Below are 25,057 nucleotides of genomic sequence, written 5' to 3' on the forward strand. Positions count from 1 at the left end.
TCTGGGGGAGCAGCACTCCCTTAGGAGAGAAAAGAAGGAATAAAAGTCAAGGGGGAAGTAAGGGAAGAAGGCAAGAAGGGAAGGGGGAGGGAGTAAGGAAGGGAGAGCACAGGAGCAGAACCTGCAGGTATAGAGGCAGATGAGCGGCCACAGGCACAGCTCAGAGCATTTCTCTGCAGGAGCCAAACCCCCCAGACCCATACACAGCACTCCTCTGACTCAGGCTGCAGAGTTTAAGGACTGAGAACTCAGAACCACCAAGAGCATCTACAGGAAACCCTCCAGCCACAGTGCAGTCACCCATGCTGCTGGAGGAACCTTGCTTTAATGGCTCTCACCATCCTCTTTACCTTATTGCCATGCGGGAGCAGGTCCCCAGTTTCTGCTGTCACCTCTGGCATCCCTCAGCTGAGAGCACAGAGCTCTTGGGAGCCAGGCAGCCTCAGCCCAGCCCAGCAGTGCCAGCCATGAACGCTTGTCTCATGGAAGGTGCTCGTGAGCTGACCAAGGCAAGTGTGGTACCTGTGCCGAGGTGGGACATCACACTGGAGAACTGGGAGATGTGAAGCAGCGCACGCTTCCCCCCACGCCGGAGCGCAGGCGCTGGGCTGCTCCACCTGCATCCCCAGCACGGCGCTGTGCACACGGCCTGGACCAGCCTGCGCAAGAGGGGTGGCTCCCCGCGTGCCCCAGGGCAGCAGCGCTGGGCTCCGTGCTGCGGGAGCAGCGCCGGCAGCAGCGGGCAGGAGGCTCAGCAGGGGAGCAGCACAGCGATCAACCACTGCCGCCGGAGCGCACGGGCGAAATGCCCTTCCCCGGGGCAGAGATGTTCCGCATCCCTGCAGAGCTGCCAAACCGCTGCTGCGCTTGCAGTGGAAACCTCGAGGGAGCACAGCCAGCTCCGAGGCAGCGGGCCGTGGCCCCTGCTTTGCCCTGGGAGGTGTGGGCAGCCGCTGCGCGAGGTAAAGCAGCGCAGAAACGCGGCCTTGCTCCCGTCCGAGGAGGCGTTGCGCTGGGTTGAGGTGCTTGCTGGCGTGCGTCAGCGCGTGTATGCACGTGTGCGTGCCGGCTTCTGCATAGGTACACATACAAAAGAGAGGGGCATTTTTTACCTGAGCTATTTTATACCGACAGGCAGCGGTTGGGCTCAGCTGGGGCAGCCCCCGGCACACCCGGCGCACAGGCTGTGCGCACGCGGTCTCCTCGTGGCTGCCCAGCGCCAGCACCCACAGCCCCGGCCACGGGCGGTGCGCCCCGGGACCCCAGCCCGAGTACCTGAGCACGGGGCGAGCGGCACCGGGGCCGCCCGGGCGTCCCGGTCGTGGCGCCGCAGCGGGCGGGGGGCACCGGGCAGGGCCAGGCTCGGTGGTACCGGCACCGGGCGCGGGATCAGGCAGGGGCAGTGCCAGGGCCCGCGCTGGGCTCCGGGCCCCGGCTGCTCCTCACGGTCCGCAGCAGAAGGGAGCAGCACGGCCGGGCGCCAGCGCCGAGCCCTCGGCAGCGCAGGGCAGCGCAGGGCGGGGGAGCCCCGCTGCTCACCAGCGGCACTTGCGGGGCGGCGCCTGGCGGTAGCAGGGGTGCAGGTCCAAGGGTGGCTCGGTCCCCGTGGGGCTGTTCTGGGGGGATGCCCCAGGCTGGGCGGGGGGGGCAGCGTCACACAGAGGCCAGGCACCGGCTGAGGGGTCAGTGCGGGGCTCCGGGGCAGGGCAGTGTCAGCACAGGGGAGCCCCTGCCCAGCCGCGGGGCTGCGGTGCCGCAGAAGGTCCGGTGGCTGCTGGGGGCGCCCTGAGGGGAAGGAGCCGGGAGCCAGCGGGAGAACAGGGCTGGCAGGGCCCGGGCCGGGCGGAGGCGGCAGCCCGGGCAGCCGCAGGGCGGGTCGGGCACATCACGGCGGCGAGGTCCGAGGCGGAGCCGGGGGTGAGCCAGCGAGGGCGGTGCGGTGACAGCAGCCACCGGGGCAGCCCGCGGCGAGCAGCGGAGGCCGGGGTCACGCCGGGAAGTCAGCCTGCGGGCAAGGCGCGCAGGTCACCGGGTGAGCAGCCCTGGGCACGGCCCTTGCTCTGCCCGGGCCCCAGCGGCCAAACCCAGCCCGTCCCGCAGGGGCCGGTCGGGTCAGCCCCGGCCGGAGCGGCGCCCCCGGCACCAGGCACTGCCCCACGGGCGCCCCGCCTGGCCCCAGGCGGTTGTGACCGATCGGTGAACCCCTCCCTGCCGCTGAGCTCCGCAGCAGCCGGGACCCCTGCGGGACCCCCCCAGCGCGGCGCGGGGCGGTACCTGGAAGAGCCTGTTGCACTCCGTGATCATGTGCGCCAAGCCCTGCGTCGCTGCCAGGTTCTCGCTCAGCTCCCGCTGGTCCGGCTTCCCCAGGCTGCACTTCCTCGGGCTGGACCTGGGCAGAGGGCACGGTAAGGGCAGGCTGTGCGCAGGAAGCTGTGCCCCGCAGTGCCCGGGGCAGGGACCCAGCGCGCAAAGCACTGCACTGACGGGCCCGCTCTGCCGTGCAGGGCCGAGTGCTCTGTTGCTGCAGCAAGGGCCACAGCCAGCGCTGCCTCCAGCACACGGGGAGTGCCTGGGGCAGCACTGACCGCTGTGCCCGAGAAAGGCAAGTCAAGGCTTGTTATTCCCCAAGCACATCATCACAAGTGGCCAAAGGCAGCAATGACCCAAACTGATGTGTGTGTAGTACCAAACTCCCTTGATAGCCCTGCAAAGACCACGCAGAACCTTCTAAATCTTTTAGCCCAAACTGCACCAACCATATTTCAAAAACAGTCCCCTCTTGTAATTCATAATCACTACATGACATCATTAATCCTGGCTTCTCATACTTCCGTCTACATGCATTCCTGCCAAATGGCTTGAAAATTGGGTTGAAGATAAGAGTCCTCAGCGCTGCTCCTCAAAGTCAGACCTGTCAGCTCCTGCCCTTTGAAGTCAGAACCCGACACTTCGGCATTAATGCCCAGTTACAATACGCTGAAGCTTCAAAGCATCCTGGCTTCTGAACAGTGACAACAAAGAGAAAACTCTGTTTTTTGGTCCAGTATTTCAGAGCAATGGTCATGTAAGCCAAAGAGGTACAGCCTCAAAGTGTGACTCCCAGGGGCTCAAACACAGCACTAGCCTGGCAGGACGGGCTGCCACCAACCCTCCGTCACAGCGGCTCCAGGCCGTGTGCTGGCTCAGCCCTGGCTCTGGGTGTGCTTGGACAGCTTCACATCTTCTGTGCCACTCACAAGAAAAGCCCCCAGTGTTTTCTTCCCCCCACCCTGTGCCCTCCAGAGCCTACGCCATCAGCCTGGAATATGCCAGCAGCGCAACTGACAGCTTCTGCTTCAGAGCTCGTCCTCGTCTTCAGCTCCCCGCAGCGAGGCCATGAACTGCTGCTCCTGTGGGTGCACAGGTTCCATCCACCAGGCAGCCATCCTCTGCCCTGACAGATGTCTGTCCGTACGCAGGAGCACGGAACAAACAGCCCTGCCTCTGGAGACCAGATAAGGCGTGAATGCTTCCAGAGATTATTTATCTGCCTTGGCCCAAGGGCACCTTCCTCCCTGCACGTACAAACTGGATCTGATGCAACCCAGAGACTTTTACTTATTAAGATAAATTGACAGCATCCTGGTGGCTGGGTTTGGCAGGAATGATCCCCTGGTGATAACCCAGCAGAACCGGTGCCAGCAGCTGCTGCAGCCTGCCAGATACCTGCAGGGCCTTAAAGCTCCACCTGGGCTTAGGCTGCCAGCACAGGAGTCACATTTCCAACAGCCAGCACCAGCCCAGTGCAGACAGCGGGAAACAATCATAGAATCACAGAATGGTTTGGTTTGGAAGGGACCTTAAAGCTCATCCAGCTCCATCCCCTGCCACGGGCAGGGACCCCTTCCACTGGAGCAGGTTGCTCCAAGCCCCTGTGTCCAACCTGGCCTTGAGCACTGCCAGGGATGGGGCAGACACAGCTTCTCTGGGCACCCTGTGCCAGCGCCTCAGCACCCTCACAGGGAAGAGCTTCTGCCTAAGAGCTCAGCTCAGTCTCCCCTCTTTAAGCTGGAGACTGGTGCATTCCTGGGCAGCTGGACCTGGGGCAGCCGCAAAGAGCACAGCAGTGGGCAGGGAGGCAGGGTGGCTCGCACACAGACCAGGCAGGAGCACTGCACTGTGACTTTACCACTCTGCCCTACAAGGGACAAGCAGCAGCTGGATCACTCCATGCGCTGTGGTCAGCTCCTGCTGCACCTAAACATAGCTGAAACAAACCCCAAGACATGCACTATTTCCCTCTTCAGAGAAGACTGACCCTAGGCCAGCATTGTTCCAGCTAAGAACACTATGGAGAGCAGCAATGCCAGCATTAAGATGCTAATACCTAGTGGAGGAGGAGGAACTGTCCCTTCTCAGGGTGTTGAGGTGAAACAAAGACGGTGCAAGACAGACAGCAATGTTGGTTGGGGTCATCTGGTTTTCCTCCACAAAAGCAACCACATCTCGCAGGAAGAACAGAAGGATTTTCAAAGCTTCTCGGTTTTCCTTTGGGAGAAGGATGATTGCAGCCTGGACAGCCTGGAACTGCTGATCCTTTGGCACGTCTGAAGACAGAAAAGAATGATGAACATCACACGTGACTTGCAGAGGATTCATCCATCAACACAGCCCCAAGCAGGGCATTGGAACAGTAGGTCCATCCATTTCACTGTTACTCCAGTGCACCACAAACAAGGCAAAGGACATTATCACTGTCACATCATAGAATCATAGAATCACAGAATAGTTAGGGTTGGAAAGCACCTTAAGATCATTCAGTTCCAACCCCTTTGCCATGGGCAGGGACACCTCAAAACCATCCCACCCAAGGCTTCATCCAACCTGGCCTTGAACACTGCCAGGGATGGAGCACTCACAACCCCCCTGGGCAACCCATTCCAGTGCCTCACCACCCTCACAGGAAAGAATTTCCTCCTTAGATCCAATTTAAACTTCCCCTGTTTAAGTTTTAACCCGTTACCCCTTATCCTGTCACTACAGTCCCTAAAGAAGAGTCCCTCCCCAGCATCCCTATAGGCCCCCTTCAGGTACTGGAAGGCTGCTCTGAGGTCCCCACGCAGCTTCTCTTCTCCAGGCTGAACAGCCCCAACTTCCTCAGCCTGTCTTCATACGGGAGGTGCTCCAGCCCCTGATCATCCTCGTGGCCTCCTCTGGACTTGTTCCAGCAGTTCCATGTCCTTTTTATGTTGAGGACACCAGAACTGCACACAATGCTCCAGGTGAGGTCTCACAAGAGCAGAGTAGAGGGGCAGGATCACCTCCTTCGCCCTGCTGGTCACGCTCCTTTGGATGCAGCCCAGGATACGGTTGCTTTCTGGGCTGCGAGCGCACACTGAAGCCGGCTCATGTTCATTTTCTCATCGACCAGCACCCCCAAGTCCTTCTCTGCAGGGCCGCTCTGAATCTCTTCTCTGCCCAACCTGTAGCTGTGCCTGGGATTGCTCCGACCCAGGTGTAGGACCTTGCACTTGTCGTGGTTGAACTTCATAAGGTTGGCATCAGCCCACCTCACAAGCGTGTCGAGGTCCCTCTGGATGGCATCCCTTCCCTCCAGCGTATCAACTGGACCACACAGCTTGGTGCCATCGGCAAACTTGCTGAGGGCGCACTCAATCCCACTGTCCATGTCAGCGACGAAGATGTTAAACAAGACCGGTCCCAACACCGATCCCTGAGGGACACCACTCGTTACTGGTCTCCAGCCGGACATTGAGCCATTGACCACAACTCTGTGTGCAGCCATCCAGCCAGTTCTTTATCCACCGAGTGGTCCATCCATCAAATTGATGTCTCTCCAATTTAGAGAGAAGGATGTGGTGTGGGACAGTGTCAAACGCTTTGCACAAGTCCAGGTAGATGACATCAACTGCTGTACCCCTGTCCATCAGTTCTGTAGCCCCATCATAGAAGGCCACCAAATTGGTCAGGCAGGATTTCCCCTTAGTGAAGCCATGCTGGCTGTCACCAAGCACCTTGTTGTTTTTCATGTGCCTTAGCATGCCTTCCAGGAGAATGTGCTCCAAGATTTTACCAGGCACAGAGGTGAGACTGACTGGTCTGTAATTCCCTGGGTCTTCCATTTTCCCTATCTTGAAAATGGGGGTTGTATTTCCCTTTTTCCAGTCGTCGGGAACTTCACCTGACTGCCATGATTTTTCAAATACGATGGCCAGTGGCTTAGCAACTTCATTCGCCAGCTCCTTCAGGACCCGCGGATGGATTCCATCAGGTCCCATGGACTTGTGCACATTCAGGTTCTTAACATGATCAAGAACCAGATCCTCTCCTACAGTGGGCCCAAGGTCCTCATTCTCACAGTCCCTGCATCTGCCTTCCAAGACTTGGGTGGTGCAGTCAGAGCCTTTGCCAGTGAAGACCGAGGCAAAGAAGCCATTCAGAACCTCAGCCTTCTCCAAATCCTGCGTAGCCAGTTCTCCCGAAAGCTTCCTCAGGGAGCCTGTGTTGTCCCTAGTCTGTTTTTTGTTTGCTACGTACCTATAGAATCCCTTCCTGTTATCCTTAACATCCCTGGCTAGGTTTAATTCTAACTGGGCCTTAGCCTTCCTAACCTGGTCCCTAGCTTCCCGGACAACATCCCTGTACTCTACCCAGGCCACCTGTCCTTGCTTCCATTTTTTATAAGCCTCTTTTTTCCTTTGAATTTTCCTCAGCAGCTCCTTGTCCATCCAAGGAGGTCTCCTGGCCCTTCTGCTGCACTTCCTTCTAGTTGGGATGCAGCACTCCTGAGCTTGTAGCAGGTGATCCTTGAATATCAGCCAAGAGTCTTGGGCCCCCTGCCCTCCAGGGCTGTATCCCATGGAACCTTACTAAGCAGGCTCCTGAAGAGGCCAAAGTCTGCTCTTTTGAAGTCCAGGGCAGTGAGCTTGCTGCACGCTCTTCTCACTGTCCTGGGGATCTCAAATTCGACCATCTCATGATCGCTGCATCCAAGGCTGCCCTGGAGGGTCACATTTCCAACCAGCCCTTCCCTGTTGGTGAGCACAAGGTCAAGCATGGCACCTCTCCTTGTCGGCTCCTCTATTACTTGCAGAAGGAAGTTGTCTTCCACACAATCGAGGAACCTCCTGGATTGCTTGTGCCGTGCAGTGCCATCGTTCCAACAGATGTCAGGGTGGTTGAAATCCCCCATGAGAACAAGGGCCTGCGAGCGTGAGGCTTTTCCTATCTGTCTGTAGAGTGCTTCATCCACAGGTTCTCCTTGATCAGGCGGTCTGTAACAGATCCCCACAGTAATGTCTCCCACGGCTGTTTTCCCTTTAACCCTGACCCACAAACTCTCTGTAAACTGCTCACCTGCCCCCAGACAGAGTTCCATACTCTCCAGCCTATCCCTAACATAAAGGGCAACTCCCCCTCCCCGCCTGCCAGGCCTGTCCTTTCTAAAGAGCCTGTAACCTTCCATTCCAACACTGCAGTCACAGGAGCCATCCCACCATGTTTCTGTGATGCCTATTATATCATACCCCTGTAGACGTGCACACATCTCTAATTCCTCTTGTTTGTTCCCCATGCTACTGGCGTTTGCATAGAGGCATCTGAGCCGAGGTCCAAATGAAGCCAGCTCGTTGGCTGGAGCGGCTGGAATATCTCTACATTGCTCCAAGCATTTATCACACAAATACAGTTTTCTCCTGCTCCCTGTCAAGATGCACATTCACACCCAGTGATGCTGGTGCTTGACTTGTAGTTTATCTATCTTGAACACCACGATAATGGATTTATCCTGAACTGGCTCTGGTTGCTATCCAAATAAGGGCCTGTCTCCCTGTAAAATATGACTCTGGAATGTTACTTTGGAGGGGATAGCTGCTCCACTGTCTTTTCCTTTCAGCTTCAGGCATGAAGAGAACAGATGCTCTCGGATAACTCAATTCACAGAACTATGTTTGCCAGCAGATTTCAATTCACACTGAACCACAGTGGGACTGTGTGCCCAAACAGCTCCTGCAGAAGGTCAGGAATGGCTCATCCTGTCATGCATCCCCCTATCATGAGGGTTTCTCCAACTGATACCACTACGAAGGGAAGAAGATCGCTTCTCTTTCCCTTCAAGTGCAAGCATGTGCATAGAACACACAAAATACACTTCTTGGTGAAAGCAGCACATTTTCTACCTCCAAAAGCCAGATGTGGCAGAAGATGGGCGAGCAGAATTCAGACATTTGCTGTTTCTAGCCCAGATCAAGAGACAGGAGGTGGACAGTGGCCAGGTTATAACAAATGGAATTAAACAGTTCCACATCCGTTGGACAGAGGAATTGAGGACTCCTTTACAAAAAGGATTTGTGAATGCACAAAGAAAACTTGTTTCAATCAAACAACATTTTTAGACAAAATTCTAAAAGCCTGCCAGGTTAAAAAATGAAACCCAAACCCAGCCTTCCTGGACCCACATCATACCCAGGACAGCAGCAACTCATTTGCTCACACTGATCGCAGAAAGCTCACACTTGGGCTTTCAAAAGCTTTCCTCAAAACTTGCTCTAACAACATCATCACGAGCCCCCAGAGCAATTTCCTTCCCCAACCCAGCTGCTTCTGGAAAGCGAATTCCTTGAGGACAATGTACCGGAGGCTGAACCTGTTTATGCTCTGAGCCAGATTTCAACTTCATTTTTCCTTCTTTGACAGACTGAATCTCAAGGACGGTAACAGTGGGAGCACGAGCAGAAAGGTGCTGGCATGTCCAGGGAAAAGGGCTGTTTCACAGCAACCTTAATAAGGGAATTTTGTCAATATAACATGCTTCCTTGCAGAAGGAGACACTTCATACCATGAATAAGGGGACTAGATTCTTGATTTTGCATGAGGAAACGGCCATTTTAAAGCACAGTTTAGGAGGCTGCCGTGACATAGGGTATCACGCTCATCCTTCAAAGTACAGAAAAGACAGTGCTAGAAAACAGCTGGCCCATAGGATGCAGATGTGCAGCTCTTCAGCCCAGAGCCACAATGAACTCCCCTCAGAAACATCCTGCCTGACTTGTCTCCAGTGCCGCAGGGGACATGGCACTAATCCTGCTCTGACTACAGCCTTGTACAGCTGAATATTAAGGTATTAAAAGAATTGGAAAACCTCAGCTTTTGTTACCTACATTGGTAGATGTGGAGGAAGGATTCACAGAGTCTGCTAGTGAAGATGGGCTCGGGAAGGTCTCGGAAATACTGCTTCACCATATCTGCCACATCAAATGCTGACTGCCCTTCATAGCACACGTTGTTTGGGCTGGTTTCATTCATTTCTCTTAAAGACAGAATCCTGGATTTAACACCGGATTTTCGGAACAGGCCAACCTGTGGGTGAAAGGAACTATTTCAGATGAAGAGAGGAGGCATCAGGAATCAAACCTCTGACAAACAATTGATCCTTCACTTTCCTTTCAATACCTAAGACCCTGTGGTAGTGGGATCTAGCACCAGAATAGTTTTGTCCCATTAGAAGCAGCACATGGCAAACCATGACTGATGCCCACAGAACCAGCTGTAAAAGACACACCAGTTGTCATGTCGGCTGCCTTTTTGTTTAAATCAGAATTACTCTTCTTGACTTCTTTTAAGATCATTGCTATTGGCACCTATTAGTACGCCTGAGCAGGCTACTGTCACACAGGAACCGCAGGTTTCTGATGCACCAGTGTGTGTTCATCCGACAGAAAATGTACATGGTGCCGATGCTGGAGCAAAGAAACTCCCATTCCTGAAGCTCTGCTATGAAAACACCATCTGCAGCACCCACTTCCATTGCCATGGACACAATTCAATACAGGACTGAAGGTATTCCCAGAAGGAAACAGCACTGGCATTTCCTCACAGGCTGCCTATACCTTTCTGCCTGTTCAGAGCCTCGGGAGGCAAGAAAGTCCCTCACAAAAGCTGGGAGCAGAGAATGGCTCCTGGAGCAGGATCCGTTTATGGAACAGAGCTGCTCTGGGCCGCCTCACGTTCATACCTGGTCAAGAAAGTGGCTTCTTAGGTAGTCCAGTGCTTGGAGTATGCCGTTAGGCAGTGGGTGGCTTGTTCTCTGGACGTTCAGGAGTAGAGGAACCCCAAACACATTCTTGTCCTTGTAGTCAGAGGCTTTTATTTTTTTGATGAACCTTGGTATAGTCCTGAAAATAACAACCAGTGCAAGCGACTCACCAACTTTCCAGCACAGCTCTACCTGCTACTCCAGTTGTGTGCATGGGAAAGGATTTCAACCTCAACTTCTGCTCCATACTTACCTGCACATGGAATCATAAGAGAAAATCATTAAGGGCAATTACAGGAATGACTTCCTTCAAAACTGAAATCAGCTTTAATAAAGCATCCTCATGTGAAATACGCTCCACCCCTCTAGGACACTGCAGGCTTCTTCACTTCTTTCTATATTCAAGTACCAGATCCCTCTCACAAGATACTAACGGGTATTTCTAAGTCCTCTGAATGACTTTGTCATTGTTTTAGTTCAAACAAGGACTGGATGCTGAGGAAATGGGTACTCAGCCCAGGCCACTCTCACCTCAGGTCCTGCAATCTCTGTGAGGGATCGCTGCAAACAGGGCTCAAAGTTTAGGGAGAAACTGTGAAGTGCTTTAAAGTCAGTAACAGTCTGACCACCAGGGAGAAGCAAAAGTGCAGTCCATAGCAGGGGAAACCCTGGAGCCACTGAAGCAACCCTGGAACTGCCAGTGATTTAACAGGATTAAATTCCTCCTGTTGAACACACGTAATCTAAGCAGACATGGAAATCCACTTGCTTGCATCAAATCCTGTCTTTCCCACACAGGTATTAGACAACTTACCAGTTCCAGCCTTGCTTACTGGAAGGGGAGTATCTGTCCATCAAAGCGGTGAGTTTCAGCAAAGCCAGTTTCTGTGTCCGGGCTAGCTGTGCTGCTGACTGGTCCTCAGTCTGCAGGGAAAGGATTCCTAGGTTCACATGCTCTTCCACAGAGCAGTGTTGCTTCTCGTGCCTGCAGGATAAATAATGTTTAAACTTAGGAGTATTCCCACTGTCCCTGTTAGTTTTCTGCCTGCATCTGAGAAGCACCTAACTCTAAATGACCTGCAGCTCCCAAACACCCTGTGGTGAGTGGATTTAACCAAGTGCTTCTCATCTGGGAGGTACAAAGTGCTTCAATAAGAAATGCAGCAAGACAGCCGTGAAGTCTGAACTGAAATGGGTAAGCGCTCACACAGATTATGAGCACCCTCCTTTCAGCAGAGGTCAGAGCAGATGTAGACACCGGGGTGCCTACAGACCTGGTACCTGCAGTACAGGTGGTCCCTGGTAGCAGCAGTGCAGACCCTGCTACCCAGAACAGACTTCCTTGGGAATACTTTGTTCTGGAAAAACAATCACATTTTGAGTGGAGAGAATCAAAGGGGCAGTCTGCTAGGGAAACCCAAGGAGGGCTGACCTGCTGGTCTTTCTAGACTCTGCCAAGTGTGCCAGGCCTGCAGAACTGGCCTCTTTGTCCGGTTCGCAGCAGCTCTCTCCCTCAGTGGCTGGGAGTTCTGCTCTCTTATCTTCTGAGCCGTGTGTTTCATGGCAGATTCCTTTAGGTGAGGATGGAAACAAAGAGGCTGAGTCACTGGCAAAGTCTGAATCCCCACCATCTGAGAACTTCTCTGTCCACTGAGCAACCAATTGCTTGAGACCATTGACATCTTCTATAACATTGTTCAGTTCTGACAATACATCATCATCACCAGCTTGTGCTGCTTCCGAATTACCAAGTTCTGTGTTAGGCATGTTGTCATATATGCTCAGCCTGTGATCTGCACATGAAAGGTGACTCCTGGGGACTTTGGAGTCCTTGGAACTGCTTCTGCTCTGGCTCCTTCTGCACCCATGAAAACTCCCAGTTCTCCATTTGACAGAAGAGCTGTCTGCTGGAGCCAGAGAGCTACTTGTAAGTGCTATGGGGAAGGTGCCAGGTTTATGGCCTTGTGGTATTTGAAACATCTGGTTCACTTGCAACTTCATGTCATTTTTGAGGTTTTGCTGAGATACATCATTCCACAGAAAGAGTTTGCTGGAATCCAAGTCCTCTGCGTATACCCCCCTTCCTTCACAGTGGCTGTGTGGGTTTATAACAGGACTTGGAGCACTCACAGTGCTGCTGTTTTCAGACTGATTGCTGCTATTGAAACTGTGGGGAGAAAAAGAAGAATTATTCTTTATTTGGAAGCCAGAGAGGTCAGAAATATTTACACAGTTCAGCATCTTCATCTTCTCTTCATTAAGTCCTTCCAGAAGAACAGGTTCACTTATTATGGGTTTGGCCTTTGACTGGCCACTCCTTAAGCTGCAGCTCCTTAAATGCAACTTCTCCATTTTCTTTAGAAGGCTCTTCCTTTTTTTATAGGATGACTTATCCAAAAGCTTCTCCTCACTGGTGGTACTTAAAAATTCACTGGGAGGAAGAGAACAACTAAAAGCAGAGTCCAGTGAAGCCACCTTAACTGAGGAGCATCTTGAAGAACTTGTGCTGGTTTCCACATCTTCAAAAGGTTTTGGGGAGCTAAAAGTGTCACTGTCACCGCTGCTAGCACTGTGAACTGAGGACACATCATGTTTCTCGCCAGGATCTAGAAAGGTAGCATCCTCATTGCTGGTGCTCTTCAGTATTGGACTGCCTGGGACTGGTGCACCAGCACCTTCCTCTCCTGGGAAACCTTCTGTGCTCTCGATACGAGACCACCTTTGACTGCACCTTTCATAAGCCCATTTGTTACTTATCGCACACGGTTCGTCATCACCAGAGTCCTCACTCTTAGAAGGAAAAGAAAAAAAGAAAGTAGAGTTCAAGGGCAAAGTTTGGCAAACTTTAAATTACCAAAACACGTAGCAAAAAAGGGATTTACATTTTCTGCCTGCCTCCAAAACCCCAAGAGCAGCATATGGAAATGTCACCATTCAGTTACTGAGGGTCTGCCCTGAGCTCTGTGCTGTTAGTTGAAACACATGCTGATAAATCACTCCCAAGCATGCTGACCAATCTGATAAATTCACCCCAGGAAAAGATGACAGGATTGATCTGAGGATGACAAATCCTGTTTTGTGCCCAATTCAAAGGTTTTGAAAGATAATTGTATTGGGTTTACATTGCCTTTCCTAAAGCCGAACAAATCGAACACTCTTTCACGCTTCTGTGACCAAAACTCATCCAGTTTTCAAGTAAAGAAGCCTTTGGCTGTGGGACTGTGGCAGCATTGGTAGCTGGTGCACCTTCCTGGAGTGGTGCATTGATAGCTGACCCACCCTCAGCCTCACTGGCCACTTGCCCCACGTGCTCCATGAGCTGTCCCCATTCCAAGTGACCGTAGAGAGGTGGGAATGACCTATGTCTCCTCTGTGGACCTTCTCCTGTCCCATTCTTCCCTGATGGCAGAGTGAAACTTTCCAGAAAACAGGACATTTTTCCCAAAGAAGACATTATTTTCTTGCTGGTCCTGCAGTTAATCCATGGGATCTGAGAGCCTTTCCAATCCTGGCATTAACAAGCCAAGATGTGGCTCTAACTCTGTTTTAGCTATAGTACTTGCAACAGAGGACAAAGCCAGCACAGCTAAAACCTTTCTCACAGCTTTTGGCTGGACATTTGACATTGGCTGACACTATTTGGATTCTCCATTTTCATTTCTTATCCTTTATTTAGTCAGTAAGAGTGAAATTTCACTTTCAGGACGTAAATATGATGTGAAACTGCTTAGGAAAGCAATAAAAGACACACTGAGGTGGGGCCTTGGTGCAACTATTGGGCAGTAATATGTGTCAAATTGCTTTTAAAGTTACCCATGTTACCCACGTTACCCATTACCCAAAGTTACCCATGACCACTACATCATTTCAATCTCCATCACTATGTTTTTCAGCAGAAAATGCACATGCATTCTAGGATGGAAGAGAACAGACAGAAAAGTTCAGAAACTGCGTATCTTTCATACACCTTCTAAACCAGGTTTTTGACATAATGTTAACCGCATTTTTAATGAGAAAGTGAACTGGATGGTACAAGCATACCTGTTTCCTCTGACAGCTTATCTCCACTTTCAGTGTTGCGCATTTGTTCAGTGTGTTCAGCCGCCTAGGGTGTAAGAGAGACATTTTGAATGGAAACCATTTCCTTTCTCGAAAACAAACCTGCACCAAACATGCTGTGAACTTCTACCACAGAGTTTCCATTCCAGCTATCAAAGACTGACATTCTGAGAGAGGTTGTCCACACATTTTGCCAAAACCAGTGCCAATAGCCCCATGATGTTCACAGTTCCAGTTCTGCCATCTTAAAATTGGAGAAGAGGACCATCATTAACTAGTTAATTAAAAACCACATGATGAGCTTTCATGATTTAATGCTTTGTATAATGTCACGAAGACCTTGGCTGAAGCAGACGTGCAGACACGTGCTTCCTTTACCTTTCAATTCTGAAAACAACCAACTTCAGTGGCACTAAAGTATGTGCTTAAGGGATTTCCTTCAGTTGCAGCATTGGTGACCTTGTTAGTCTGACAAAAACTAAGGCATGAAAAGATGAATGACAACAACTGTGGAGCCTGGAGGTGTTAAAGAGGGTTTATAATTACAGTTTACCTGAATAGTGTGTCAATGGCATCTCCATCTAAAAATTCATGATCTTTCCTCACAGTTCTTACATCAATAGGAAACTGCATATCTGTAAACAAAGGGGAAGCTGAAATCTGAGTTGTAATTGCACGGACTTTGAACTGTGTGGCACATCTATCACAGGTGAAATACATATAAATCCATTTCTATGACTATATATCCAGACAAGTCATTCAAGTAAGAAAGGATCAGTTCCTTACAAGTGACAGAGTAACTGCAGGTATCTGCTTGCTGTTCTTAATTACAGCTAGACAAGCATTTGCTGCAGTCCCAGGAGCTTGCAGTGACTAAGTACTATAGTCAAGAAATACAGAAGTATTTCTTTGCTTTGGCGAAGGTTCTCTGCATTTCTGCCTTTCAGTACAGTGTAAAACTAGGAGCATTTTACATGAGCTTTTGCTGATGGCGAGGTACAATGCAGCACATGGCACATGCCCTTTGAGCTGCAGTGAGCCTGACAAATCATGCTGCGCTTGAAGCTAATCAATGCACCAGCTGAAGAGATTTAGCCTTGCAGATGAGGGAGCCAGGGAGATCCATCAGTATTTTCTTGGGTTACTTTTTAAGCTCAATTTACCTGGTCAGGTCAGGACACTGCATAAGCATCAAGATAGCACAGAGGAGCCATTTTTCAGAAGCATGACAATGTACATTTCCAAACCGTAAGATTGACAGCTTCTATAAACGAAACCTGCTGTAGTCAGACATCAATAATTTCTACGATGTACCATGTTTCATAGGATACAGCTTTCAAATTTGGCTCTATTACTTGACTTCCAGGCTTTAATTTTGCAGTGCATGGGGGAGGAGTGAAGGAAGCAGGCAGAATTCCTGTTGGTCCTCTAACTGTGGTTCTTAGGTAAAATTGCTCTTAAAAATAGATTAGCTTTTGTTACACTCAATGTTTATAACAACAAACATGTTTTAAAGAAGAGCAGTTTCAGGGTATAAGCACAAGTGCTGCCTGAATATTACACCAGCTCTCAACAAACCCATCTCTCCCCCACAAGTAATAATCACTCCTTGTAGCTTTAACAACATGAAAACATGCTGAAACGGCGTTGTTTGAATTGTTGGCTGCCTCTGAGTGCCTGCTTTGAAAACTTGGGATTGCAAGACGATTTTTCCAACATTCTCTTTCAAAACAGCAGTAAAACAAGCTTGCTCAAGACCAAAGGCTAGAGAGTCTTAGATGAGGTTTGGTTGCAATCAAGGAGTTGGCAAAAACAACCAGCACTGCAAGGAAAAGAGCCTGAGAAAATCAGAAGCTTCTAAAAATCACAATAGCAGAAATTTGATGGAGTTACAGCCTAACAACAACCAGGAAAGATTTGTTCTTCTCCAGGATTCTACTGACTCCATGCTAACCTGTCACTGCTGAGAGACCACGCACCAGCTTACTGTTTGTTTGCAGGTTTGCATGAAGATACCGCAGCATTTGGCAGTTCTTCCACCAAAAGTGTCAGGTTCTGAAGTGTTCTTTATGCAAACAATTCCACCTGAACTCGGTGCCAGCTGCTCAACAAGTCTTTGGGCTCATACCTACCTTCAAACAGCTGTGCATACTGGGGGAACCCGGCAGCTCTCAGCCAGTCGCAGGCTTCTCTGGCTTCAATTTCTGCCATGAGAACATAAAGTTGTTCATTTGTAGAGCTCACAGGGGTTGTGCTTTCACAATATAAGCAAGTTAGTTTTATCTGCTGGATTCTCAGAGGAATATGACAGTTTCGTTAGTGTATTACTAAAAAGAAAGAAATTCTTGTGCCTGATGTTCTCATACATGTCCATTGCTCTGGAGCAGTCATTCCAACATAGGATAGAGAGCAAACATACAAGAGTGTAGATATGACACATACTTGAGATGTCATACATGAATCTACATCAACTGCCCCTGAGATTCGGACAGGGAAGTGTCTGTTATATGTCAAAATGAGTTACGAGAGAAGGGTGTATGATTCATGTCTATGCTCCTGCAGAGCAGAGCCCATTCGTGCATTCCAGTTTGGAGAGATGGTGATAAGACACAGACAAATCCTATAAATAAACTCAAAATGCTACCACAACATTAATAGCACTGGGCACAGGGTAAGGATTCCCAGAATAAGAGTTCTCAGGAGTACCTGTTGCTAGGGTCTATGAATGTCTATTTCCTTGCCAACTACCAACACAACTTGGCAGCCACTTCAGCACAAGCAGATGCCAAGAATGAGCAGCTCGTTCTGTGACAATTCGGAGAGCCCCATGGCCAATCCTGTGACATTCCCCCAGGAGCAGGAGCGGAATATCACTTCACAGAATCACAGAACACTCACCAGATTCCTCAGAAGCACAAACATACTCAGCATGAGTACATGCCGCAGGCTCTAACCTTTGCAAACACTAGGAACTGCTGGGTCTACTGAAGACGAGAGGTTTCCCATGCTACGCTTTTTGTGCTCCAGCACACCTTACAACAGACACCACCCAAAGGCAAAGTCTCCTTTGAAAGAAACATTTTAAAACTACCTTAAAATCAAGCATGATCAGTAGAGAGAAATGTTTTTAAAGCACTTTAAAATGCAGCGTGCTAGGCTGGAGGAACATACCTGCTTCTTAAAACCATTTTCTTTACGTACACACCCAAAGATTTGGATTCCAAGTCACTTCACAGACATACCTATTCAAAATCACTGGTTGCTTTGCCCCAGCTTCTCAGTTGTAAGTTATCAGTGCAACAGACTGAAGAAACTCATCAAAACACTTACAGATCTTCCATGGTTTTATTATTCTACTTCTAAACTTTAAATTATTTCCATTATCACTTGATTAACTTGGACAATGCCATCTGCAACAAAGGCTTTTCTGCACAAAAACCATGGCTTTTCATCTGAGAATAAAGCGATACCACAGGATGATAAGAATGTTTCTACATAAAACAGATGCATGACTCCTTTTTTTTTTTCTTTCCCAAACAGCAGAACAGAAACTAATTTCTTCCACAATAGCCTATATACACTGTGCCTACATTTATTACTATACTTAGTGCCAGAGTTTATCGTGATCTTTATCATAACACAGCATTTACTGACTGCCAAGACAGGGGACTGATAGAACACCAGCATTGTACTTGCAGAGCAAAAGAGGAAAGGAAAAGGATCTGTAGAGCCAGGAGGATGGATGACCAGCCTAACACTGACAAGCTTCACAAAGACTGAGTGATCTTCACTTAGAAAAACCCAGTAGACTCAACCAGCTCAGCTGTGGAGGAGCTAACTCTGTCCTCATTCCACACCTCACTCTGAACTAGACAGCTTGAGCACAGCTTTTCTGAGCGCAGACAGGAGAGTGACTGAGCAGGGGTTGAAGCTTCCCCATTCCCAACACATTAGAAGTACAGCTCTAGTTTTAGAGCAAACAAAGCCATGAACAGTGATGTAAATAGGAACAGGCTAGAAAGTATTTTGTAGCCTGTAATGACACTTCCATGAATACACGATGGCCTTCAACACTTTGAGGTGGCCTCTTCCACAGGACAAGGACACAGGAGCTGGGGGAATTTTCTTTGCTAATGTGAATCCTCAGGCCTTTTATCAGACCTTTGCACAGCCCCATGTTGCAGTGTCCCTGCTGTGTTAGGAGACAACACATGAAGCACTAATAAGTTCTTGGCATGCCTACTTTTATTTGCCATTTGATTTGCTGTGATTATTTCACTGCTAAAACAACAATTGAAAGGGTCTCTGCTGCCTCTCCCCAATGCTGCTGGAAATTGAAATCCTGAAGACATAATGGCCGCCTAGGAATTTTACTCTGATGAAAGGGAATTCCCAGACCAGCCCGTATTACTGTGATAATGATCAATATGAGAGGAGGAAATAAAAAAGAAATAGGATGTAATTGCTGGAAAGGAAATAACCAGTCTCCATAGGGCTGCACTCAGTGCTGAGGTGCAAGACTGCCCTGCTGTTATGGCATGAGATGAGTGAAAACTCACTAGATAGTACTGGCAGGATACAGACGAAGCACCCCAGCAGTGCTCTCCATCAGGGACCCCACAGGTTTCTAAAGCTCTGTAAATAGAAGTCAGAGCAGTAAAAAAAAAGAGCAATAATCAGAAGTAGCATTAATGGCTAACACTAACATACCTGCCTAGGGGGATTCAGGCTGATATTACAATAGCTGCTCAGATGCTTGTTGCAGAGAAGTCAGGTCTTCCTGAATAGCAACTGGAAATAGGAGAGCCTTCAGAAAGCCAGTATAGAACAGCACCCCAAAATACTATTGCAATTGCAGCATATCTGCCTGAGAGCTACATGGCATGAAAGAGGACAACTGTTTAACAGACCACTTGGGCACTCTCTGCACCACTGAAACAGCAGAGGAACCTCAGCAGGTCACCTCCTCCTCAACTGATTTCACAATTAAACAAATGCGAAAGAAATAATTTTTCTGCAGAGCTTAGCATTCTGTCTCAGATTAGAAGCTGCAGCGGTATTTCCTAGCCAAGCCAGATGTGCTATGGGCAATGGGTGGCTACCAGATGTTCATGAGAAGTGGTACACATGGCCTGTGGTATCTTCTGGCTGTGCTGTTACACAGGTTCTGTGCTGAAGATGGCTCAGTCCAGCCCCACTGAAAACAGCCTTGACAATGCTTCCAACGACCCTGGCAGCCCTCCAGGGACACTGCCCCATTCCCTCCATGGTGTTGCCATTACGTGCCCCACTGCCTTCTTTCCTCCAGAGTCCCGGCACCCGCATCAGCTTGGCTGACACCTCCTCTCCTTCATCCACTTGGACTTAAGACCTGAAAAACAGGGTTCCCCCATGTGTGCGTTTTCCTGTTTGCAGATTGGAGAGCAAACCCAGATTCATCAGGTACTTAGGAACCAGATGCTATGGTGTGTATTAAATCCCTATCAGAATGAACATCAATGTTACCAGCAATGCTTGCAATAATGAAAAGACATCTGTGCTGAGATTTAAGCATTCTCTCTGAGATGTTCTCCTCACAAGAACAGCACTTTGCTAACACCAAGGGAAGAGAGGCAGCAACTGAAACCAGCAAAAAGCTGAATAGGAAACAGGCCAGTCACTCTTACAAGATAATAAGGAGCTTTCATTGAAGAAGAGTGTCAGATTGTACTTGCAATGTTTAAAGCAAGCCCGGCCAGCCAACGGATCAGGAAATGGCTCATGCTTCTTGGCAAGGTCAGGTCTGGGATGCTTTGGCTTTCTGAACCAGCTGCCGCGCGCCCCAGTGGGCACCAGTGGGCAAGACAAGGGCCGTGGTGAGCACATGCAGGGGACACGCAGTTGCTGGCAGCCCTTAGGGCAGCTCAGCTGTAGGAAACCTGAGCCTCACTGTCTTGTCGTTCACAGACACATCTCACTGCAGCTCTCCTCCAACATCGTCTCTTAGAATGATTTTTGAATGCATGGTAGGTGCATCACTTTTATTTCTATCCTCACCTAAAACAGTTTTCCAGTCTGGACAGGTCAGAATCACGTGGTGATCAGGTCTTCATTAACTAAAGGGATTTGTGTTTAAGTCTGAACAACTTTCAATGCTATGCCAGTGAGCAGTTTGAGAGGTTTTCTTGCTGTTTGCAGCACCTCTGCATTAGTTACTCCAGGACCCCACTTGCTGCTATGCAGAAAGCAGCAGAAATGTGCCTGGCTGGGAGGCACTCATCCAGCCTCTCCTCCCTGTGCCATGCGAGTACAGGCAGGAGAACAGGCAAGGCAGGACTGCCTCGTGACTTTGACTGCCTATTACACCAATCTGGAATGAAACAGAATAGCCAAAGAGTTTTGTTCTTTCCCAACCTCTGTTGTTACACCGGAAGGCTTTTTTTCCTCTCCACATGGCACTAACCCTCCCACCACAGCAACAGACAAGCAGACACCAAAGTCCCACCTTGAAACCTGCTGGATTCGGCATAGCACAACCAAGTGCCCAGCACACTGAGATGCTGCCTTGTCCTCCCATCACCACCAGCCCCCAGCCATTGTCCCACTCCCCTCCTCAGAACTGGATCAACAGCATTGGGTGTGCTTGGCAGCCACACATCAGACCCTGCCATGCGTTCCCCTGCTGCTCGTGAGCTGGCAGGTCCCACAGCAGTGACGCATCCTGCTGGTACTGGTTGTGCTGGCAGCAGCGGAAGCAACAAGGCTTTTTCAGAGTCCATTTGAAGAGAAAGTGATGATTTTCCCATTGCATCTTCCTGGTCTGTGTATCTTCCTGGGTCTGTAAACATTTGTATTACTGCCCTATGACTTACAGCTGCTAGTAAGCTATTTCATTCCATACATACTCAGTGAAAGATGCATTCACTGTGCTAGAGCTATGATTTCCTGAGGACTGCACTATTCCTGTGATGGGCTTTGCAAGAACTGTTTTTTCTTGTTACCTTCTTTTACTTCAAGGGAGAGTCTGAACGTGCTGTCTGCTCACTGCTGAAGGTTCACATGCAATGCTTTCAAAGCAGGGTGTTTACACTGACCAGGACAAGCAGACGGGCTTGTAAAACTGAAACTCTCCAAATGCTGAGATGGATCATAAATAATGTTTATTCTGCTGTCCCTTGTGCAATGCAAAATAGCAAAGTCTACTTGTACTTGAAACCCACTTAAGAAGGGGATTATTGCTTGGAATTTTTGCCAGGATAATTCAGACTCCATACTGATAGTGCATACAAATATCTGGAAAAGGAAGAGGCAGACATATTTGTTCCTTCATTCCTCCTTTACTGTCATACTGGTGTTTTGCATACTGCAACCAACTCTTCAGTTATCACAGCTGGGAACTGCCATGTATTCCAGTACTTTGTGGCAACCCTTACTGCATCTTTATCCAGCTCCTTGGCATGAGCTTCCCAAGCTGATTACCAGGAGTGCCAAGCTGACACTAGGATCGTTAGCCAGGTCCTTGCCATTAGCCTCCCATGTTGGTTATTGGGACCTAGGCAATTTTAAAGGCATTTTCTTTGCAGACCACACTAACAAGCTTGTCAGTGTTGGCTGATCTTTTAATTGCTTCTATGTAAGATAGAGAAGGGAGTGTTTGCAGGAATTTCAAAGGGCTCGAGGGAATTAGGTATCTAACTCAGACTGACTTCAGGAGGAATGAGAGTGTACCTAACTTCCAAATCCATACTTATAAATTCCAAGTAAAAGTGGGGGCAATAGAGAGGGGATTTATGACCCTGCAGTCTACTCCCAGCTACGCCGTTTCTCCATGCTTTGGTCCTTCTGGCTTTGAAGCAGGAGCGGATGCACCATTCCTCTGGTGCAGAAGCTCCTTATGGCTGGATTTTTTACAGGACCCTTGTAGAGAAATACTGAGAAATAGCTGCTGTAAAATTCCCAGGAGGAGCTGTAAGGGAAGGGTAACTGCTTGCTACAACAGAGCCAGCGGCAGCAAAACTACAGCACAGAAGTAACAAAAAGCAAACCAAGCGTCCCGCCCGTGCTCTTTCATCGTGCGGCACTAAGGCTCCCTCAATTCTGCAACATGCCCGTAATGACTCCATGACCTACAAAGCGTTTCCGAAGCGCACCCAGCTATGAGCAGAAGCGACAGGTACCGGAGGAGCCTGACCTGGAGGGAGAGCGGCCCGGAGGGACCGCAGGCGGTCGACGGTCCCTGCGGCACCCACCTGCATCCGCGCCGGGGGCAGCATCCGCGGCCGCAGCGCGCAGAGCCCGTCTGACCGCCCGCGCCTGCCGACGGGCCCGCTCCCGCCCCCGGGCCCGCCCCGCCGCGGCAGCGCTGCCCGCAGAGCGAGGAGCGCGTTGTGCTGGGACGGACCCCGCAGCTCCTCCGGCTCCAACCCTGCCACGGGCAGGGACCCCTTCCACCGGAGCAGCTTGCTCCAAGCCCCTGTGTCCAACCTGGCCTTGAGCACTGCCAGGGATGGGGCAGCCACAGCTTCTCTGGGCACCCTGTGCCAGCGCCTCAGCACCCTCACAGGGAAGAGCTTCTGCCTAAGAGCTCAGCTCAGTCTCCCCTCGGGCAGGTTCAAGCCATTCCCCTTGGCCTGTCCCTACAGGCCCTATCCAAAGCCCCTCTCCAGGTTTCCTAGAGCCTCTTTGGGTCCTAGAGCTGTTCTAACATCTCCCATTAAGGAGCCTTCTGCTCTCCAGACTGACATCTCACCAACGTCATTTTGAGGGATTTTTCATGTTTTTACCAAATTACACTTTGTCCCATTTTCTCCTTCCCCACAAGCCCCCAGCACAGTGTTGCTTCTACCCAGAACACTGACATTTCAGCCTGACATTGCACCCTTTCAAATGATGCTGTGCCTGGCAACAGACCTTCAGCTGGGGATGAAACAGGAGCTAGATCCATGTGGAAACCAGAGGTCCAGCCCCAGCCATTCTGCAGAGTGGTTGTGGTTGCAGTTATGTCTCTTGCTGCAATGGTTTTCATGGAACAGACAGAACCAGGGCTTTCATTTTGCTTATATAGACTTAGTCGAGACAAAATATAGTTTGTGGTCCGAAAAAATCGTATGTATTTGAGCAAGGTATCTGTGTGCTGGAAACATGAGGGTTTGGGACCTTTGCCATTGACTCCATTTCCTCACATATGCTGTAGTTTGCCACTGCTGTGATTTTATTTTCTGCCTGTAATGACACCTTTTCATTGACTACACTGATATAGACCCCGGCCCCGAGCTCTCAATGTAGATTTGCTGCTTTGTCACATAAAGCTTATTTAAAAACTTCTGCGCGGATTTTTAACTCAACTGAGCAATACAGAACTGTAGATTTCTAATAAAAATACATGATGAGCCTTCACAGCCTGAAGAGCCCTCGTGCAGGATGCTCAGCACGGTGCACGGTGTCCTGTGGGCTGCTCCCAGAAGAACGTATCAGAAGTGTTAATACATTTAAAGTTACTTCCCTGGAAGTTAAGTCAAGTCTTATTAGCTGACCTAGGTCACTAATAACTTTGTCTCTGCTGGGCTGTTGGGCATTTCTTCTTTATAGGGCAGACATAAGGGTGGGATACTGTGTTAAATTAGACGGGTCCAAAGATGACTGAGACTCTATGAACCACTCCAGGTAGCCAGACCAGGCTCTAGGTTCCTGTAGGACGACATCTTGTGCTGTTCAGGCTCTTACACTTTGGAGCTTACAACACAGTAGAAAAGAAGGAGATTGAAAGCAATGGATAAGAAAAAAAAAAATCCATTAATTCTATTTAAAACAAGAATTCTTCTGGAGATGGCTCTTTTATTTCTAAATGAAGATTTCAGAATTGAAGAAGTAATGCATTCTTCTGTTAATTTCATTTACCCCAATCTCATTTAGGATCATTATACCCTCATGTTTCATTATCTTTAGATTTATTCTCTGTATAAAAACCAAATGCAAAATTTGAAGACTTACGGTCTGTTTTTCATGCAGTTGGTTCCTAAACTGATAATTCATATGGCACAATATAAAATATATTTGATACTCACAGTGGGCTACACAGTACAGAAGGTATTAAGGTGGTGTGATGTATGTGTGATGTATGTGCAATATATGGCATCTAGCTGTGATTAGCTAAGAAAATCCTTTTTGCCAGACCCACCCAAAGCAATATAAAAAGTACACACCCGCACTGATTAAATTCTCAGCTATGTGCTTGGGTTAGGGAGACAGAATGTATAATTTAAATCTGGGCACAACATCAGCACACTGCTTCATACGATAGAAATGCTCCATCCACACCATGCAGTTTCTCTTTCCCACTCATGTTCATTTGGGTATTTGCCATGAGGCGACAATGCATAGCCCTAAAATCACAGAATCCCAGACTGGTTTGGTTTGAAGGGACCTTAAAGCTTCTCCAGCTCCAACCCCTGCCACAGGCAGGGACCCCTTCCACTGGAGCAGCTTGCTCCAAGCCCCTGTGTCCAACCTGGCCTTGAGCACTGCCAGGGATGGGGCAGCCACAGCTTCTCTGGGCACCCTGTGCCAGCGCCTCAGCACCCTCACAGGGAAGAGCTTCTGCCTAAGAGCTCAGCTCAGTCTCCCCTCGGGCAGGTTCAAGCCATTCCCCTTGGCCTGTCCCTACAGGCCCTTGTCCCAAGCCCCTCTCCAGGTTTCCTGCAGCCCCTTTAGGCACTGGAGCTGCTCTCAGGTCTCCCCTTCAGGAGCCTTCTCTTCTCCAGGCTGCCCCAGCCCAGCTCTCTCAGCCTGGCTCCAGAGCAGAGCTGCTCCAGCCCTCGCAGCATCTCCATGGCCTCCTCTGCCCTCGCTCCAACAGCTCCACATCCCTCTGGTGCTGCTGCCCCAGAGCTGGATCAGGGCTGCAGGGGGGGTCTCCCCAGAGCACAGCAGAGAGGCAGGATCCCCTCCCTGAGCTGCTGCTCACGCTCTGGGGGTTCAGCCCAGCAC

At 49.8% G+C, this 25,057-nt stretch overlaps 1 protein-coding gene across 3 annotated transcripts in view; it reads right to left on the reverse strand.

Moving 5' to 3' along the window:
• Window positions 1–25,057, reverse strand: part of LOC136020139 (rho GTPase-activating protein 7-like) — a 50,868-nt gene that overhangs the window by 1,165 nt on the left and 24,646 nt on the right. The window contains exons 2-12 of one of the 3 annotated variants that reach the window (XM_065690880.1): window positions 16,225–16,296; window positions 14,646–14,727; window positions 14,075–14,138; window positions 11,466–12,823; window positions 10,848–11,018; window positions 10,013–10,172; window positions 9,159–9,357; window positions 4,367–4,586; window positions 2,275–2,389; window positions 1,276–2,005; window positions 351–1,072 (exon numbers count right to left, since the gene is read on the reverse strand). In XM_065690880.1, coding sequence (XP_065546952.1) covers window positions 1,988–2,005; window positions 2,275–2,389; window positions 4,367–4,586; window positions 9,159–9,357; window positions 10,013–10,172; window positions 10,848–11,018; window positions 11,466–12,823; window positions 14,075–14,138; window positions 14,646–14,727; window positions 16,225–16,296 — 2,459 coding nt within the window. In that variant the 3' untranslated portion in view covers window positions 351–1,072; window positions 1,276–1,987. Of the gene's footprint in view, window positions 1–350; window positions 1,073–1,275; window positions 2,006–2,274; window positions 2,390–4,366; window positions 4,587–9,158; window positions 9,358–10,012; window positions 10,173–10,847; window positions 11,019–11,465; window positions 12,824–14,074; window positions 14,139–14,645; window positions 14,728–16,224; window positions 16,297–22,262; window positions 22,345–25,057 lie in introns of those variants that run through there. The other 2 variants (XM_065690881.1, XM_065690879.1) reach the window with 2 other exon arrangements.

The sequence above is a fragment of the Lathamus discolor genome, chromosome 10, assembly GCF_037157495.1.
Source record: "Lathamus discolor isolate bLatDis1 chromosome 10, bLatDis1.hap1, whole genome shotgun sequence".
In the NCBI taxonomy this organism is placed as follows: domain Eukaryota; kingdom Metazoa; phylum Chordata; class Aves; order Psittaciformes; family Psittacidae; genus Lathamus; species Lathamus discolor.